Here is an 18,469-nt window from a genome sequence, read left to right on the forward strand (position 1 = left end):
TTTTAAATATATAAGTTATCATGTAACTTTTTTTCCCTTTTGTCTTTATATCAGTTCCTACCCACCTAAGAAAAATTGAATCCTTCCTTACAATAAAAAAGAATTAAAACTCTAACAGAGATAGCCTGACAACACACACACATATAGTATATTTTATATATATACACACACACACACACACACACACACACACACACACACACACACACACACACACACACACACACACACACATTTCTTTATCTCTTCTTTGGAAACTTCATGGCCTTGCCAGTTACTAGTTCAGCACCCTTTTGGCGATCTGTTAATTTTCACTGCTATAGTTATTGTGTATATTGTTCTCTTGGCTCTGCTTATTTTGCTGTCCATCAGTTTGGGGAATGGATATTGGTACTGGAAATCTGTGATATTTGATGTAAATATTTTCCCACTCTTTCTCTTCCAATTGTTTTCATTAAGCACAAAATCCTTTTAATGTTATCTACATAAATTTTAAAAAAATCTTTACGATGTCTTCTATCTTTTGTTGTGTTAAGGAGTTTCCTTTCATAGGAGAAAATAGTGAAAAGCAAAAAAGCAAAAAAAAAACCTTCCTGAGAGGGCATTAAAAGAGGAGGAAAAAATAGAAAAAGAAAAGAACTAGAATCTAAAGGGAATGCCCATCAATTGGGAAATGACTAAACAAAAAGTGGTATATGAATGTAATGAAATATTATTGCACCATTAGAAAAATGACAAAAAATGGTTTTGGAGAATCCTGAGTATCACGAACAGATGCAAAGTGAAGTAAGCTGAACCGAATTGGAAAGAAAAACTTCTTTGAAAGACAAAAAAAAAAGACCTCTGATTAATTCAATTACCAACCGCATCTCCAGAAGACCTACGATGCTGCATGTTACCCATTTGATAGATTCATGCGGAAGAAAGGGGAAGACATAATGTGAATTCATTTTGCTTGACTGTTTATGTGTCACAAGGTTACTGTTCTGTTTCTTTTTCTTGTTTTTAATTTCAAGGGATGGATGGGCTAGGTGGAGTTAACAATAACAATGCTACCCAGAAATGGGAGGGAGGGCATCGGAATTTTTTTTAATGTACAGAAATAAGCTTAGAAGAAAGCACAAACAAGTATAATGGCTTTAAAAATAGCATGTGGGATTTGTTATACATATGCATATGGACATATATGTAGATATGTGCACATATATATATATATATATATATATATATGTATACACACACACACACACAAGCATATTTAAAAGCAAGCAGTATGAAATGGAGATTTGATTTTAATACTCAATTCTTTTTGCTTTGCTGTGTAAATTCAAATGCCTTCTTTTGGGTATTTAAGTCCACAGTTAAAACAAAAATTTCTATAGTTGTGGTGTGATCTTTAATATTCAGATCATGTATCCAATTTGAACTTACTGTTGTAAATAGTAGAAGCTGTGGAGCTAAGATTTCTAAGCCTAATTCTGCCAAACTTGAAGAGGGTCCTTCCCCACCGTAATTTTTATTGGGATTTATCAAACACTGCTAGTTATTAAATAGGTCCTCCTATAATGCTCCATTGGACTGTACCCAGAGCAGTGCTGCAACTCTTCACCACTGCCCTCCAGAGGAAATAGAACTCCTCCAACCCTGGCGATCTGACAGGACAGAGAATACCCATCAGGGACCTTCAAGAAGAGGCTGACGCAAAAGGATTGATGGTACATACATTTTCAGCAAGGATACCACTGAAAAATTAGCAGTAACTATGACAGAAAAAGCTGGAGGCCACAAACATTGAAATTTAAAAAAAAAAGGAAAATGAAGATACCACAATAAATTCCGTAAGATTTCCTGAAAATACAATAAACTCCACATTAATTCAGATAATTAATGAAATGATCAAGTGAAAATACAAACAAAAATGAAAAAAAAAAAGGTTTTAGCAATCCTTAATGTATCACTTTTGCATTGCAGATTCCCAGCCCTCTTTCTTTTGCCCTCCCAGTTATCATTTCAATTATTTTGTGACGGTTGTTCTTTCCATCTGAATTGTTGTATAGGCATTGTGTACACCATGTTCCTAGCTCTGCTTATTCATTTTGAATCAGTTTATGTGGATCTTTTTCATGTTTCTCTGTATTCATAATGTTCATTTTTCCCCTTAAATCATAGTTATATCCATTATTCATGTACCACAATTTGTTCAGCTTTTCCCAATTAATGGACATTCACTTTGTTTTTAATGCTTCATTTTCACAAAACGTAAGTGCTGCTATGAATTTCTTGGTGTATATGAACCTTACTTTTTGTCAATGACTCCCTGTGGTATATATGCCTACTAGTAGAATCTACAGGGTCAAAAGTTATGGGTATTTTAGTCACTTTATTTGTATCATTCCAAGTTGCTTTCCAAAATACTGAAGTCATTGGCTCTATAGGCATCCTGAAGCGAAAGACCCATGTGGAGAGTCCCAAGAAAAGATCAGCTCTTTCCTCAGTTTCCCTCCTGGTGTCTGTCTATCCAGAGCCATAGCAATATAATCTGCTGCCATCACCCCAATGTTTCCAATGAAAGGAATTTGCCTCAAACACAAAACAGTTCAAATTTAATACAGATAAATATAAATGTAAAATTAGGCAGGAAGCCCAACCTCTACCTAAATATTAGGCATTTTCCTAACTGGGTGCTGGCAATTGTAACTTAAGTCTTAACTTTCTGTCTAAAGTAAACTTCCAAAAGCTAAAGGAGAAAGAGATCCAGAGGGACCATTATACTGTCCTTAGGCTTAAACAAGTTAGTTATTATATAATGGTTTTACAAATTGGCATTATTGCATCTGTCATTTCAGAGAACACATCTTTTGTCATCTTTGCCAATTTGCTGGGTGTGAGGAGGAATTTCAGGGTTATTTTGATTTTCATTTCTTTTATTATTAGTTTTGGAGCATTTTTTTTTCATGTTTCTCAATTTTGCAATTCTTTCAAGAATTGTTTGTTCGTATCTTCAGGATCACTGGCTTTTGGTCTTTTATATTTATTAGTTCTCTATATGTCTTTGCTATCAAGATCCCTTCTCAGAGATATCTAATACAAAATTAGGGGGTTGGGGGGGCAGTTTCAGGTTCTTTTTGCCAGTCAGCTGCTTCCATCACCTAAATGCATTAATTTGGTATGTGAAAAAGCTTTTTCAAAGAAATTTTTAAGAATGTTTTTATTTTTTTCTCAATTACATGTAAAAACAATTTTAACACTCATTTTTCTTATAATTTTTAAGTTCCAAATTCCCTCTCCTTTTATTCCCTCCCTTTGAGAAGGCAAAGCACTTTGATATAGATTAAAAACATATGAGTCATGCAAAATATAGTTCCATATTTAGCCATGTTACAAAAGAGAACAGACTAGAAAAAAAAAAGTATGCTTCCATCTGCATTCAGACTCCATCAATTCTGTTTCTCTGGAGGTGGAGAGTATTTTTCATCCTAAGTCCTTCAGAACTGTCTTGGATCATTATACTGCTGGGAATAGATAGGCCATTCACATTTGATCATCATACAATATTGCTGTTACTGTGTACAATGATCTCCTGGCTTTGTTCAGTTCATGTATATCTTTCCAGGTTTTTCTGAAATGCTCCTGCTTGTCATTTCTTACAGTACAACAGTATTCCATCACAATCATTTACCACAACTTGTTCAGCCATTCACCTATTGATGGCATCCCTTCAATTTCCAATTCTTTGCCAACACAAAAAGAGAAGCTATAAATATTTTTGTACATATAGGACCTTTTCCTTTATCTTTGATCTCTTTGGGACACAGACCTACTAGCGGTATTACTGGGGTCAAAGGGTTTGATAGCTTGATAGCCCTTTGGGCATTGTTCCAAATTGCTTTCCAAAATGGTTAGATCAGTTCACGACACCACCACGAGTGCTTTAGTGTCCCAATTTTTTCCATATTCCCTCAATACTTGTTATTTTCCTTTTCTATTATATTAGTCAATCTGATAGGTATGAGGTGGCAACTCAGTGTTGCTTTAATTTGCATTTCTCCAATCAATGGTGGATTATAGCATTATTTCATATGACTACAAGAAATCAGAGTTTTTAAGAAAGAAATCTCAAGTCTCACCTTCCAGTGATAGAATATAAAAGACCCACACTTCACATCAGTAGATTAGATAATCTTTACTTAGATGGTAAGGAAAATGACAGAATTATAAATCAAAAATGCAGGGACAGAAGAAAAATAAGAGAGGAGATAGGAATAAAACCTTTTATAAGAGATTCCCAGTTGAGAAAACTTCTACCAGTGCAAGTTAGCACCTTCTCTGCAACTAAGGGTCACAGAGTTTTGCCTAGAGCAAAGAGAGATTAAATGAATTGCCCACAGTTACAGAGTCTGCATATATCAGACAAGAACTAAACCCAGATTTGGATTTAAGAATAGTTCCTTATTACCTAGGCTACAATGTCTCTCAGGAAAATAAAATAAAATCATGGGACAAAATTTTAAAAATGAGATTTAAAGGTCACTACAAAACATGAATACTTAACTTGATGATATAATGTGAAGCAATAATGTAAGTATCACAAGTCTTCTAGAAAAGTAATGAAAAAGAAAATATGAACAGCATACTACAAAAATTCAAAGTTTGCCAGATAACACTGGAAACAGATGGCAAAGTTCATATTAAGAGAATCTGTAGAACACAAACAAAAAGAAACTCTCAATTTAAATCATCATGAAACAGCCAAGGGTTTAACTCTGAAAGCCAGGTGCCTAAAACCAAAGCAGCCTCTTGTATTATAGGATGACATCAAGCCAGTGTAGGAACTAAGGAAGTTGGGACAGCAAGAGAGATGCTGCAGGAGTGCCCCAGAGCCATCAGTCCTATTCATCCTGGAGATGTCCTTGCAAATGTCTTTGGAAGAAGTCCTGGTTTTGATCTCTGAATAAAAAATGCTTACTTTCACTTTCAAGTGACAGTTCTCAAAATATTTGAATTTCATCTTTCCCCACTTTTCTCATGTATTTCTAAGCTAACCATTCCTAGTTCTCTCCAACACTCCTCAAGAAGTAGTTTCCAGTAGCCTTACATAATTTCCTCCAATCTCCATAAAGTATGTAAAGTAAGGTATGTACTAAACATAATATTGCTGATGTAGTCTGACCAGCACCAAGTACAGTATGACTTTTACTGATATCAACTGGAAAGTGTTAATGCAATTGAAAGCTGCTTTGGACTTTTAAAAAAAAGCAGCCACATCACAGGCAGCTAAAATCTTCAATTCATCCTCTATGTGAGCTTCTGCCAAGCACGGTTTCCCTATCATGTTCTCAAGTTACTTGATTTTAAAAACTTGATTACAGAACTTTATGTGCTCATCATTCTTTAATTTCATTTCATTGGATTTAGTTCAGTGTCTACCAAGCTCTTGTTAAATCCTGAATCTGTTGTTTATCATACAGTCTATCTTCAGTTTTGTCACCAATCAGCATGTTTTCTATACTTTCATTTAAATTAAGAAAAATGTACAAGGTAAGGCTTGCAAACACTTTTAAAAAATATTTCTAAAATATTATCTCTTCTAGAATGTATTCTTAACCACAAAAATTCGATTATATTCCATGTTTCACATTTGTATCATGTCATTTTGATCAATTTTTAAAATGCAAATTAACTATTAAATAGCTAAATAATACAAACTTGAATCTTTAAGGATCTATTTTAATCTCTGCTCCTTTTTAAAAGTCTAGATTGGCAATGGTACACTTGTTTCCATTATCCACTCTACTTCTAAAAAATGCCTTAAATTTTTTTAGGCAATTTAAACATCAATTCTTACCTGTTACCATAGAGTTCTAATTCTTCATCAAGGAAAAAATACAAGACATTGGTTCAGTGATTAGTCCTAGCTTGCAAACGATCACACAGCCATGATAAATGATGATATGCCAGACAACGATTAGAGGATTGGATGCTGATTCTATTTGGTTTATTTCTTACTGGAGTATAGCATCAGAGATGTAAAAGTCCTTAAAGGTTAGATGGTTCAACCCCATCATTTTATTGATAAGAAAGTCAAGGTTCAAAGAGATTAAGTAACTTGACCAACATCCCACAGATAGGAAATGGCAGAGCCAAGATTCAAGGCTAAATCCTCCTGCAAGAATTGTAGGCTAATAAAATCAAGGAACACAAAACAGTTCACATCTAAACCCAATATCATGTAACAATTTATTAATAGCAGAAATTACCATTATTCTAGTTTTTTTAACACCATAATTATAGCCTTCCATTAGACTAGATGACAAATACTTCACACAGGTACTAATACTGAAAACAAGAAGATGATTAATATGAATTTATTTGACCCACAGTGCTAACAACATGAATTGCATATGAAAAATATCAATATTAGGACATGCTGGGAATGGCTACTAATTTAAAGACTTTAGAACATCATGGCTTCTAATCCTTCTTCCATAAACTTCTTATAAATCGCCATGAACTTTGCCACAAATGCTTCAAGGTGGTAAATGGCTTTGCTACCAAGTTGAAGACGATGTTCATAGTAAGCTGCCATCTGTGCAACCTCACCTTTCAGTTGTCCATCACAATTATTTAAAAGTTCTGAGAGAAGGCCCTAAAGAGAAATAACTAGTAATTAAGAAGCAATTAAAATTAAAACACCAATTTCCCTTCAAGGTCTATAAATTTCTCCCTTTTAACCAGTTTACATGTATAACTTCTACTGATACAATATACACACAACTAGGATACATAATTATAAGTCCAAGTGAGAGAGACTCAGTAGCACTGAAATTTTCAAATAATATATAATTAACTTAAAAGTTTCTATACACATTGTACAAGCATCATCTTCACCTCCTGTTGTATTTGCTGGAATCGTTGAATTGGTCTTCCTCTCCCACTCTAATTAGCCCTTCACATAGATGACGTACTGATTTTTTTAATATGCAGAGGTGACCATGAAACTCCTTTATTCAATAAAATTTCACTGGCCACCACTGCCTTTAGGATAAATATAAAGTATTTCACAACCTGGCCCAAACTTATCTTTACAGTCTTCTTATAACCTTATTCCTCCCCAAAGAGCCCTTCTCTATGTCCTTCACAAACAGCATTCTACCTCCTGCCTCTTGAGTCTCTGCACTGGCTACACTCCAAGCTTGGAATACTCTGCACCTTCTTGCCCCCATCTCAGATACTTCCTTCAAGAAACAACTTAAGCAAATTTCTACATAAAGCCCTTCCTGATCTCAACTGCTAAAGCCCTCAACTATCTTGTATTTATTCTGTATTTCCTTATATAATGTGCATGTCTTCCCCGATAGACTATAAGCTCCTCAAGAGCAAAGCTAGCTTCATTTGTTTGTCTTTATATCCCTCAAGTCTAACACAATGCCTGATACAAAATAAGTGCTTAATAAATGCTTATTGATTAGTCAAAGAAAACTAGCAAATATCACATATAAAAATTTTGGTTAATTAACATATAATCTCCTATAAATACATCATACCCTAAGAGAACTGTTCTCTAAGTTATGCAAACAGGCAAAAGATCTTTGTCCAATGGTAAGAAACAATTACTGCGGAATCAGAGGACCTGGATTCAAATACCATCTCTGATTCTAACTTTGGGCAAGTCATTTACCCTTCCAAGGCCTCAAGTTCCTAATCTGTAAAATAAGGGGGGGGGGGAGGTTTACCAGAGGGCTCCTGAAATTTCTTCTGCTTCTAAATCTATAATGCTATGGGGTGAAGGGAATTCCTGGCATGGGAACTCTAAAATGAAATAGATAGAAATCTACATATGACTTAGTAGCAAGGTTCTAAAAACAAAAAACCCCTAAACATGTATATTATATATAAAAGTTTGCAAAACATTTTATACATCTTATCTGATGTTCCTAACAGTAGTGGTACTATCATTACCCCTCATCTTATAGATGAAGAAAGTGAGGCCTGGGGAGGATAAATTAATTATCTAGGGTCACTCAGCTAGTATTAAAGGAAAGACTTGCACTGAAGTCTCCCTGACTCCAAGTCTATCCACTGTATCATGCTGAGTCTTCTATAACTTACAACTTTAAAAAACTTTACACTATTCCAAACTATGCTCTAAATAAAAGAATTAATAAAAGGCACAAAAATAAATGTATTTTAAAGTAACACACATTCCCAGCAGGAGAAAAACTTAACCAAGGCAAAGCCTAGTAGAAAGAAATGCTAGGTCACAGGATCATGGGATTTAGAGCTAGGAGGTACTTTTGAGATTATCTCATCTAATCTCCTCATTTTAGAGATAAGGAAGAAAAATATAAAGTGTGACACAAAGTCATACAAGTAGTAAGTAGCAGAGCTGGGATTTGAACCCAGGTCTTCTGACTGCTAATTTTATCCTTCAAAAAGTTGTCACGGGAGGGAAATTCTATTCTCATTAACAGGAATAAACCAGTTGCTAGGATAAAAATGATGGCAACCTTAAAGAGAAGTGACTACTCTTTGTGAGAGTGGACAGGAAATCTGAGCATAATCTAATATCTTTCCTAGATTTTTAAAAGTAGATTTCAAAGAGTTCAGGGGAAAGTTAGGCAGAAGTCCATGGATTAAAATGCTTCAATGGAAGAGAGACATAAGAAATTCAAGATAGAAATTTTAAATTCAGAAAGGGAAACAATTCCATTAAAAAGGAAAAATTGGATTTGTCTAAAGAAACTAAATCATAGGCACAAAGAACTCACCAACCAATTTAGATTTTAAGATGAAATTTTTTAAAAAAAGTAAGACAGGCCCTGCCCTCAATAATCTTACATTATAATGGGGGAGGGGAGGTGGCCAAGGAATGATGTTTTAGAAGTAATATGAATGGGATTCAGAAGGTTCTTGGCAAGTTGAATGGTTCCCTATAGAGGATTTATAAGGACACATCAATAAAAGGAATATGAGATAAGAAGGTTTGGATGAATTGCAATCTGTACCAAAGGATGGAAATCATCAGACCAAAGAAGTCTGAAAGACGCAGGGCCTATAATATGTTATTTTTTATTTATAAAATAACATATTGACTCATAGTGAAGTTCGTGATTTCTTTTATTTTGTTATTTTTCAGAGTATGATGAAGTTTAAATAAGTAAAAAACAGAACCAAGGAACTATATATACGAAAGACATAGTAGGTTTGGTTGAAAAGAACAGTCGCTTAAGGGAGAAGGAAATCTTGGCATCTCTCAACCCCCAGCCCTCTTCTCCCTCAACTCTAGTTTCCTCCCCTTTCTTCTTATTTTATTTTTCTCTCAGAATCTTCCCTTTTGTTGTTTTCTTCCTACTTTAAGAATCATAATGTGTAAGGGCAGCTAGGCAGTGCAGTGGATAGAGCACCGTCCCTGGAGTCTGGGGGACCTGAGTTCAAATCCGGCCTCAGATAGATAACACTTACTAGCTGTGTAACCCTGGACAAGTCACTTAACTCCATTGCCTAGCCAAAAAAAAAAACCATAATGTGGAACTGAAATATACTTTTATGATTCTTTTTATTTAATGAATGAAGTATTATGGTATGGTTCTTAATTTTAAAAACAAGTAAAACATTTTATACTTCTTTTTCTTAAAGGGCAAAAATTTTTATTCTTTATATGTGATACTCAAAATTTTTTGAGTCAGCAGACTTCAACAGAAAAAAATTCCCTTATCCCTGATGTAAGGTAAAAATGAACCTACTAAAAATCCAATTGTTTAAAATTAACAACTGAAAATAGTGATGGGAAATAAAGCAAACAGATGCACTCAACTTTTTCCTCACCTCTAATTTTCTATATTATTAAGAGTAAAAGATAAGAAATCAGATTACCTTCATTATTATTTCAGGAGGAATACAATGAGTTAGTAGCTCATAAAGTCGTCCACGAATTTCAAGTAGCCTGTTTAAAATAAAAAAGATGGAAAATTAATTTTAAAAGAATTATGTCTGAGATTCAGGGATGAATAATGAAACAGACAAAGTTTCTTTCCTGGGAAGCAGCTGACTGGGAAAAAAAAACTATTATCAAATATCTTTGATAAGGGTTCCAAGATATAGCAACAACTAACAGAAGTACATAAGAATAAAAGCTATTAAAAGAATGTTGCAGACCACTAATAATAAGAAAATGTAAATCACAATAACCACAAACTGAGAATAATCAAGGGTAGAGGAGTTACAGGCAAGAAAACTGATGTATTGCTGGTGGAGCTGTGCATTGGTACAATCATTCTGGAAAACAATTTGGAACTCTGCAAATTAAGTGACTAAAAAGTCTATACCCTTTGGCCCAGAGATTTCACTGTTTGGTATATGCCCCAAAGGGATGACTGACAAAATAAGGCTCAATATAAACAAAAATATTTATAGGCGCATTTCTTTGTGGTAGCAAAGAACTGAAAACAAAGTTTTAAGCATGGCTAAACAAACTGGTACAGAAATGTAATGGAACATCACTATATTATAAGAAATGATGAGTATGATGAATACGGAGAAGCACAAAAAAGACTTAGATGAACTGGTGCAAAATAAAGTAAGCGGAGTCAGGAAAACAAAATTCACAATGACTAAAAACATATAAACAGAAAGAACCATAAACCAATTGAAACTAAAAACTGTGAAATTGCAGAAAACAAACCTGGCCTCAAACAAGAGGCAAGAGAAGAGAAATTCCATTTGCAGAGGTATGTGCTTATAGGGGATGGGAAATTGGGGGGGAGGGGTGGATGAAGAGGGGACAGCATGGTCAGTCCATGAATGCATTGCATAGAACATCCGATTTTTTTTTGATGTGTTGTTTGGTTTTACTGATTTTCTTTCTCTTTTTAAAAAAATCTGTTATGAGGGATGATTCTCCAGAGGGAGAAGAGGAAAGAGGATATAAAGGAAAAAATTTTAAAAATAAAGCTCTCTTCCATATCACCTACAGCAAAAAAAAATTTGGATTTTTAATTTTTTTTTCCACTGTGACTTTAATTTAACCAAACATGCTATAATCCCCAGATCTTTTACTATAATAGTACAGGTTTACAAGCTATTTGCGACAATAATTTAAATGAACTTTTACCCACTGATTTCCATTAAAAATTCAAGGATAAATTCTCTTTCCTCAACACTGCCCCCTCACCCATGGCTATAGGTCTCTTCAACACCAGTTTTGAATTATATTTCAGAATATAACAAAATTTCCTGTTACAGTAAACAGAATTGAAGATGCCACTCCAACATGATCCCTCTGCTGTCAAAATATACCAATGGGCAATGGGAAAACAAACTAATGCACTTTTGATGTGGCTTTGAATTGGTCTAGTAATTCTGGAAAGCAATTGGGAACTATGCCCCTAAAAGTCACTGAACTATTCACTAACACTGCTAGACTTATACCCCAGAGAGATAAAAGAACCTAAATGATAAAAATATTTATAACAGCTCTATTTATTATCACAAAGAATGGGAAGCTAAGGATATCCCCACTAATTGGAGAACGGCTGAATAAATTATGGTATATGAACGTAATGAAATATCGTGCTATGAGAAATGATGAGAGGGCTACATGTGGTGGCACATAACTATAACCCCTGCTACTGGTTGGGAAGCTGAGGTTTGCTTAAGCTCTGGAGTTCTGAGCTACAGTAAGGTTAAGGCTCACTGGGTGTCCACACTAAGTCTGGAAGGAATATGTTAAGCCTCAGGACCAAAGTGCCATCAGTCTGCTTAAGGAAAAGTGAAGTAGCTCAGGTTGGAAACAAAGAAGGTCAAAAGTTCTGTGCTGATCACTAGTGGTAATCAGGCCCAGGAGTTGCCACTGTAATTCCAGGCTGAGAGACCTAGTAGAAAGGAAGCAACCAAGCAAGCTGAAATGATGAAAGGGACAGTTTCAAAGACACCCAAGAATACCTGGATAAACTGATGCAAAGTGAAGATAAGAGAATCAGTATAATTTATATAATAACAATACTGATCAATGCACTGACCATCTATGATTTCAGGACCAATGATGAAACATACTATCTACTCCTTCCTGAGAAAGGTGATGAAACTCAAGTTGCTGGATGACATATATATTTTTGGACACAATCAATATGGGCTGTGATTTGCTTGAGTATGCATATGTGTAGAAAAGGTACTTTTTTTCCTCAATAAAGAAGAGGGAGATAAGAAATAATAATAGGGTTGCAAAAAAAAAAGGGAAAGCAAAGAAAAAGAAAGCATGGGGTGGGGGGTGGGGAATTGTCACTGAAACACATTTTTCAAATGCACAGAAGAAAATGGAAGGAATCACAGACAAGCAAGGTAGATCTGAAAGCAATATGGTGAATTTATTAGATAATTTTAAAAGAAAAGCATTGTATACAACAGAAAAAGTCTCCAATGAATAATTAGAGCAAAGAATGTCTTAACATGTTTCTAAGACTAGCACTTCACAAATTAAGAAATCCTGCCACAGTATTACAATGCACAACCAAGACTCTCCTACTTGAAAGTTATGAACTTGCATAGTACCAGTATCGGTAACCGCTGGGGTGGCTGATTTGAATTAGAATTAAAACAAGATTATGCCACAAGATAGAAAAAAAGTATGATTATTGGTATTAAAATATCACTTAACAGTGCTGAAGTCATTACTTCAATTATTTTAATCTGAAAAGCTGGTTCATAATCAGCCACCTAACTCTGATACACACTTGTCCTGGTAATTTTTAAATAATGAAAACTCATCTTGCATTTTGTATATTAGAAAGAAATTCTAGTTTTCAGGATGGTATATTAAACTAGAATCAAGGCCATAAATGCTACAGAAAAAAACCAAAGACTCAAATTGGTAGCAGCAGTTCATCACTCTTTTTTTTTCTATTAGTCTAATAGAAAATGAAATTGGCACCATTTGTACAAATGATCAGCCAGAATTGTCTTCTATTCTTTTCACTGTACAACTAAGAATGTTTTTTATGTAGCACAATGGAAATAACAACTACATCATTAGCTTCAGGAAGAAGCATGCTTTTAGTTGCCAAGACCTCTTAAGAAAATTACTAGAAAAGATGCCAGCAGTCAGAATAGTTATATAAAACAGTAATAAACTGATGGTAACAAAATGTGACTATGAGACAAGTCTATCAAGTAAAGGCAACATCTCTGTCAATATCCCTTAACAAAATTTCTCATGAGTCAACTAATTATCTAAAACTAACCTTTTTATTTAAAAAGTTAATTAATAAAATTTTAATTTATTTGAAAATTATATAAAGATTTATTTTATGTAAAAATTATATTAAAATTTAATTTATTTTAATTAATTAAAAACTTTCTTTTAAAAATAAAATAAAAAATACAAATACTCTGAAAAGACCTCATCAGCTTTGTGAGGAAATGTTTGACAAGCAATTTTTCTGTGAAACTGAGATTACTGAACAGAATGTCATTTTCCAAAATGGTGTGCAAGCCCTATAATCAAAAAACTTCCTTTTAAAGAAGCCATTCCCTAAACAGATAGCATGATGGTGTGAACAATACTGATTAGGAGTCTAAAGACCAGGGTCAAAATCCTGGCTATGCCACTAACTTGTGGCTCTCAACAAATCATTCAATCTGTCAGGCCTTCAATTTAAAAGTCCCCTTTAGCTCTAACATTCTATCATTCTAAAGATGTACATTACTGGATAGAAATTAAAATATTAACTAAAAGCTTTAAAAATTCAAGCTTTATCTAAATAAATACAAAATACTATGTTTAATTATAATTATCACCTAATTTAGAGGAAGGCCAGTGTCCACTCACAGCATGTTTTGTCATTTCTTTGAGGATGTCCTTCACATGGGACACCAGAGAAAGTGGTTCACCAACTTCACTGACAGGAGTGGAAGGAAGGGTGTTTTAAAAGAAAAAAAACTCTTTTAACCAATATTGCTCTTGTCTAACTTAAAATCAATGACCTTCAAAGCTGAGGAATTTCTTTAGGGAAAACTATTTTTGTTGGGCTTAAAGAGTTGACTTAAAAAAACAAGTTTGTGTAGCCGGCAAAAGAGAGCTCTTTGAACCCTTATTATATATTATAGCTACGTTCTTCGAACTACTAGAAGGCAGGGAAAACGAAAATATATTATGCAGAAATATTAGGTCAGCTATTTGATGGATGTGAGAAATACAAAAGAATTTCAAGTGACTTCCAGTAGTGGTTATAATTTATACATAGATTCAGTAAAATCACACATCAAGAGTTTAATAAAAGGGGTATGAGAGTGTTTATTATCTACTTCTAGCCAACTCTTCTGAATTACTAGATTTCTGCAAGTTAATTTAACCAATTTTTTCAAGGTTTTAAATATAGATTTAGGACCAAATTTTAATTTTAAACTATATTAAAACTGTATAAGACCACAAAATATTCTGAAATCCTAACTACTCTAAATGATAAGGTTTTGCTATCTAACACATTACTTTTAAAATACTTAAGTTATATTGCCTACCTTTGGGGAGTCTGCTGACTGACAATAGCATTTGCAGTCTCTCTCAGATATACTTCCCAATCTGTCTCAGGGATATCTTGATCTGAAGTAAAAGGATACCTGTATGACCAAAAAGATCACATTGTATTTTGGAAACCAACATAAAGATATATGTGTTTTTACTGCAAATAGTTAGTTCTGTTAACTTTTTAGACCTACTGTTGCACCCTGCAGGCTTCACACATAAGCAGGGCTTTCCTGAGATTTCTACAGGATTTCTCCGCAAGCCTATGAGCCAGCTCTGAAGGAAGATTCAGACCTTCTTTTTTGCACACAGTGGACAATACATGGCAAATCTACGAAGAAAACAGTTAATAAAACTATAGCCAAAAAAAAATCCCTTTTCTTAGTACAACACCCACTGAAACATCTTTTACAACCCCTTTTAATGATGAAATTCATGAATTTGGGGATTTTTTTGTTTTGTTTTTTACTTGAGAAATCTTTAAGAAAAATTAAACTTACCTCATTCCAATTAATATTAAAGGTCTGCACTATTTCTGCTTTACAGAAAAATTCTCAAAGGTAAGGGAATGGCTGATATTATAAATGGTTTTACTGATAATGGGAGAAACTGTATGGTAATTATACAGAGTAATACTGGGGAGAACCCAAGAGAACTTTATTTTAGATTCCCTTTTCTACAGACAATTAGAAACTGAAACTTCTTCTGCATTCCAAGTACATTTCTTTGTACTGTCTACCTGCTCCACAGATAGTTTTAATTGACTTCAGAAGATAAACACTAAATTACTGAAGCTCAGTATCTAAATTTATTATCCATTACAGCTTATACTACCTAAGTAGCATAAATAGGATTAATACATAAGTTAGAAGAACACAGTGTTTACACCATGCAATGGCTTTGGAGTGAGAGGGTATTCCAAGGTAAAGTAAAGGTAGAAAAAAAGGTGGCAAGCATTCAGATTTTAACAAGGTTTTGGTGAAATCACACTTTAAGTAGTATTCATGTCTGATGTCTCAAAAAAGAATATCACAAATGAACAAACTGCACTCTTTAAACTTTTCAAAAAAACTTATTTTCCAAATTAACTTACATCTTCAATGCTGGGAGCGGGAACACGCACTGCAAGGCACCTACTGCGGATAGGTGGTATTACTTTTGATGTAGAATTACAACACAGTATTAATCTGCAAGTAGACATATATTTTTCCATAGTTCTACGTAAAGCATGCTGAGCATCTTTGGTAAGTTTGTCAACTTCAGTCAGTAAAACCACTGAAACAAGTATTAAAAAAGCAAAACATCATTAAAATGAATTAACTCAAAAAGAAAGTCTTGGTGTGATTTCCCCTTCTCTACCAAAGGTCAAAAAACAAACCGTTGTAGGAGCAGCAGTTGGCAGAAAGGTATGCTCCACTTTCCATAATGGTTAAGATTATTACTCTAAGATACTACAAAAGCAGGTATTACACTTTTATAAAGGGAAAAGGTTTTCATTATTGAGTTAAGGGTGGCCCGTATTCTAGATTCAGCTTTGTGACCTTTAAGTCATTTAATGTCTGTGGGCCTCAATGTACCCATCTCTAAAATTCAGGGATATGAAGGAGGTAGGAGGCATAGATAGATGATTTCTAAGGTCTGTTCTTGCTTTTAATTTTGTTACAAAAAAGTAATTTTAGTATGCTACAAAAAACAAAACAAAACAAAAAAACACATTTGGATACCAAGGAGAAAAATTATGCAGTAAAATGTATTACTGGCTTAACCCATTATGGTACTTGTCTTCTTCTGTTGTGATAAGAAATTACATCAGGTAATTTAATTCTAGATTTTTCATTTATACCATCATCTATGTGACAGCCATGGTAACATTTATTTCAAAGACGAAAAAAGGCAGTAAATCAAATAAAATTCTTCTTATTAAAATGTATCACATTTATGCTTATCTTGGTAGACAGAAGGCATTTTAATTATTTTAATCTAATCTCCTGTTACTTCTAACACATTGCTACTACTTTATTCTTACCACTAAGATATCTTAAGATTTCTCTGAGATGTCCTTATTTTCTAATATCAGCAAGGCTAATCTAATTTAAAAGGAAAAACGCCAGAATGAGAACAGAAGATACATCAAATATATACACCTCTACTTCCAATAGCAAAAGTAGATTTTTCTCCATGATTTACAACAGCAATAAATACTTCCTTCACCCATTTCCCATAGTTAATAAAAAGCCAACTTAGGTCTGTACGCTTTTTCTACTTTGCAAATGGAAACCTTATTATTGCACATCTTCTTTGATCTTCACAACATTCTACTACATAGAGTAGGCAAAGCAAATATCCATTCCCATTTTACATCAAGTAAATGGCCTCAAGGATAAAGGCACTTGCCCAAGGTCACATATCAGTAATGAAATGTGGGGACTTCTGACTTACGGTCCACTGTTCTTTATCAGTACATGGCACTTCTAACACTACTGACCTCTCAGTGTTCTGAGTAGTTTTTTTAGTGGTATTGATGGATTTGCAAAGCTCCACTCATTTTCTCATCAGTCCATTTAGAACTAAAGGACTTATTTTCCCCAAGTTAACCAGTTTAATAATAGCTAAAATTTATGCAGTGCTTGAAGGTTTACAAAGCACTTTACATATCTCATTCTATGTTACATATTACATCACACACTATCTCATAATACTATTGTTATCACCTCTATTTTAAAGACAAAGAAACAGGCTCAGAGAGTTAAATGGCTTGCTGAGGGTCAGACAGCTAGCAAATCTGCAAGGCAGGATTTAGACTCACATCTTACTGACTCTAAATCTGGCTCTTTAAGCAAACCAACACTTGAATGCATGATTTTAATGAGAGGGCTTAATTTTAAACTAGGCTTCATTTTTCCCAGCCTGATAAGTATTTGAAAAGGAAAGTCTTCATTACTGACCAACAGTAATTTTTTTAAGGCAGTTTCATCTGGGATTTGAATTGAAAAGCTCAACATTTTACTGCAAGGGCAAACTTCTTTTAAAAACTACTAATAAAGAAAATAGGTTTTGCTTTAATTTTAATAATATACAATTAATACAATTACTAATAATATGCTGAGAAGACAAAATAATATCAGAAAGGCTCAATCAACAACCAAACTAACTTAACAGTAATCAGAAAATTTGCTGATATGAGATAAAGGATAGGAGCAATAGCAGTCAAGGTGAACTAGGAGGGTTTGAGAGGAGAATGCAAAGACCAGGAAAGAGTGTAATCACTGGTGAAACTGTGCCAACAGAAGAGCCCATTTTCCTCATGAGCCCTAGGAAGAGGAGCACCATGGCAACATGGTCTTGGGGGTAAAATGGCAGTGTGCTCAGGTCTGGCTGCACTACAAAGCAATCTGCAACTGCTGCAGAAGGATACCGCCCTCATCTCTCCTCTGTATTGATGCTCCAGGATAAAGCCCCATTCACCCTGTCCTAGTTTTGATTCTGCTTAAGAAGTTCCCATGATCAATGACATCATATTTTCATGTGTTGGCATATTACCAATAAACATTTACTGACTTTAGTTAAGAACAACATTTTCTCATATTCTCATAGAAGAGAAAGAGACAAACAACAAAGATGGTCCCAGAGGAGCACACATAGAGTGTGAATGCACATAAGCAAAAGGCAAACAGTAAGCTAAAGCAAAAGTATAGCAAATGTTATTTTAAAACATACATAATGTATGTAATTGAGTTAGAACTTAGCTAGAACATGGAAGAACAGTATTTGTGTTCTTTTTTTTTAACCAATATTATGAAGCAAGAGACTATATGTAGGGTTCTTTGTAAACTTTTAAGGCACATGTTAGCTGCCAGTTATTATTATATTTCTCTTCATTGTTTTTCAACAAGTCTCTAGCAAAAAGCCTAAAATTAACAAAACATAGATAAATGAATGTTTTAATATTATCTT

At 34.1% G+C, this 18,469-nt stretch overlaps 1 protein-coding gene across 1 annotated transcript in view; it reads right to left on the reverse strand.

Moving 5' to 3' along the window:
* Nucleotides 1-6,223: 6,223 nt before the first annotated feature.
* Nucleotides 6,224-18,469, reverse strand: part of RFC3 (replication factor C subunit 3) — a 31,463-nt gene continuing 19,217 nt past the window's right edge. The window contains exons 5-9 of the mRNA XM_020997236.2: nt 15,609-15,790; nt 14,710-14,846; nt 14,512-14,610; nt 9,874-9,943; nt 6,224-6,646 (exon numbers count right to left, since the gene is read on the reverse strand). Coding sequence (XP_020852895.1) covers nt 6,455-6,646; nt 9,874-9,943; nt 14,512-14,610; nt 14,710-14,846; nt 15,609-15,790 — 680 coding nt within the window. The 3' untranslated portion in view covers nt 6,224-6,454. The remainder of the gene's footprint in view (nt 6,647-9,873; nt 9,944-14,511; nt 14,611-14,709; nt 14,847-15,608; nt 15,791-18,469) is intronic.

Source organism: Phascolarctos cinereus, unplaced genomic scaffold (assembly GCF_003287225.1).
Source record: "Phascolarctos cinereus isolate Bilbo 61053 unplaced genomic scaffold, phaCin_HiC Scaffold_726;HRSCAF=1367, whole genome shotgun sequence".
Classification (NCBI taxonomy): domain Eukaryota; kingdom Metazoa; phylum Chordata; class Mammalia; order Diprotodontia; family Phascolarctidae; genus Phascolarctos; species Phascolarctos cinereus.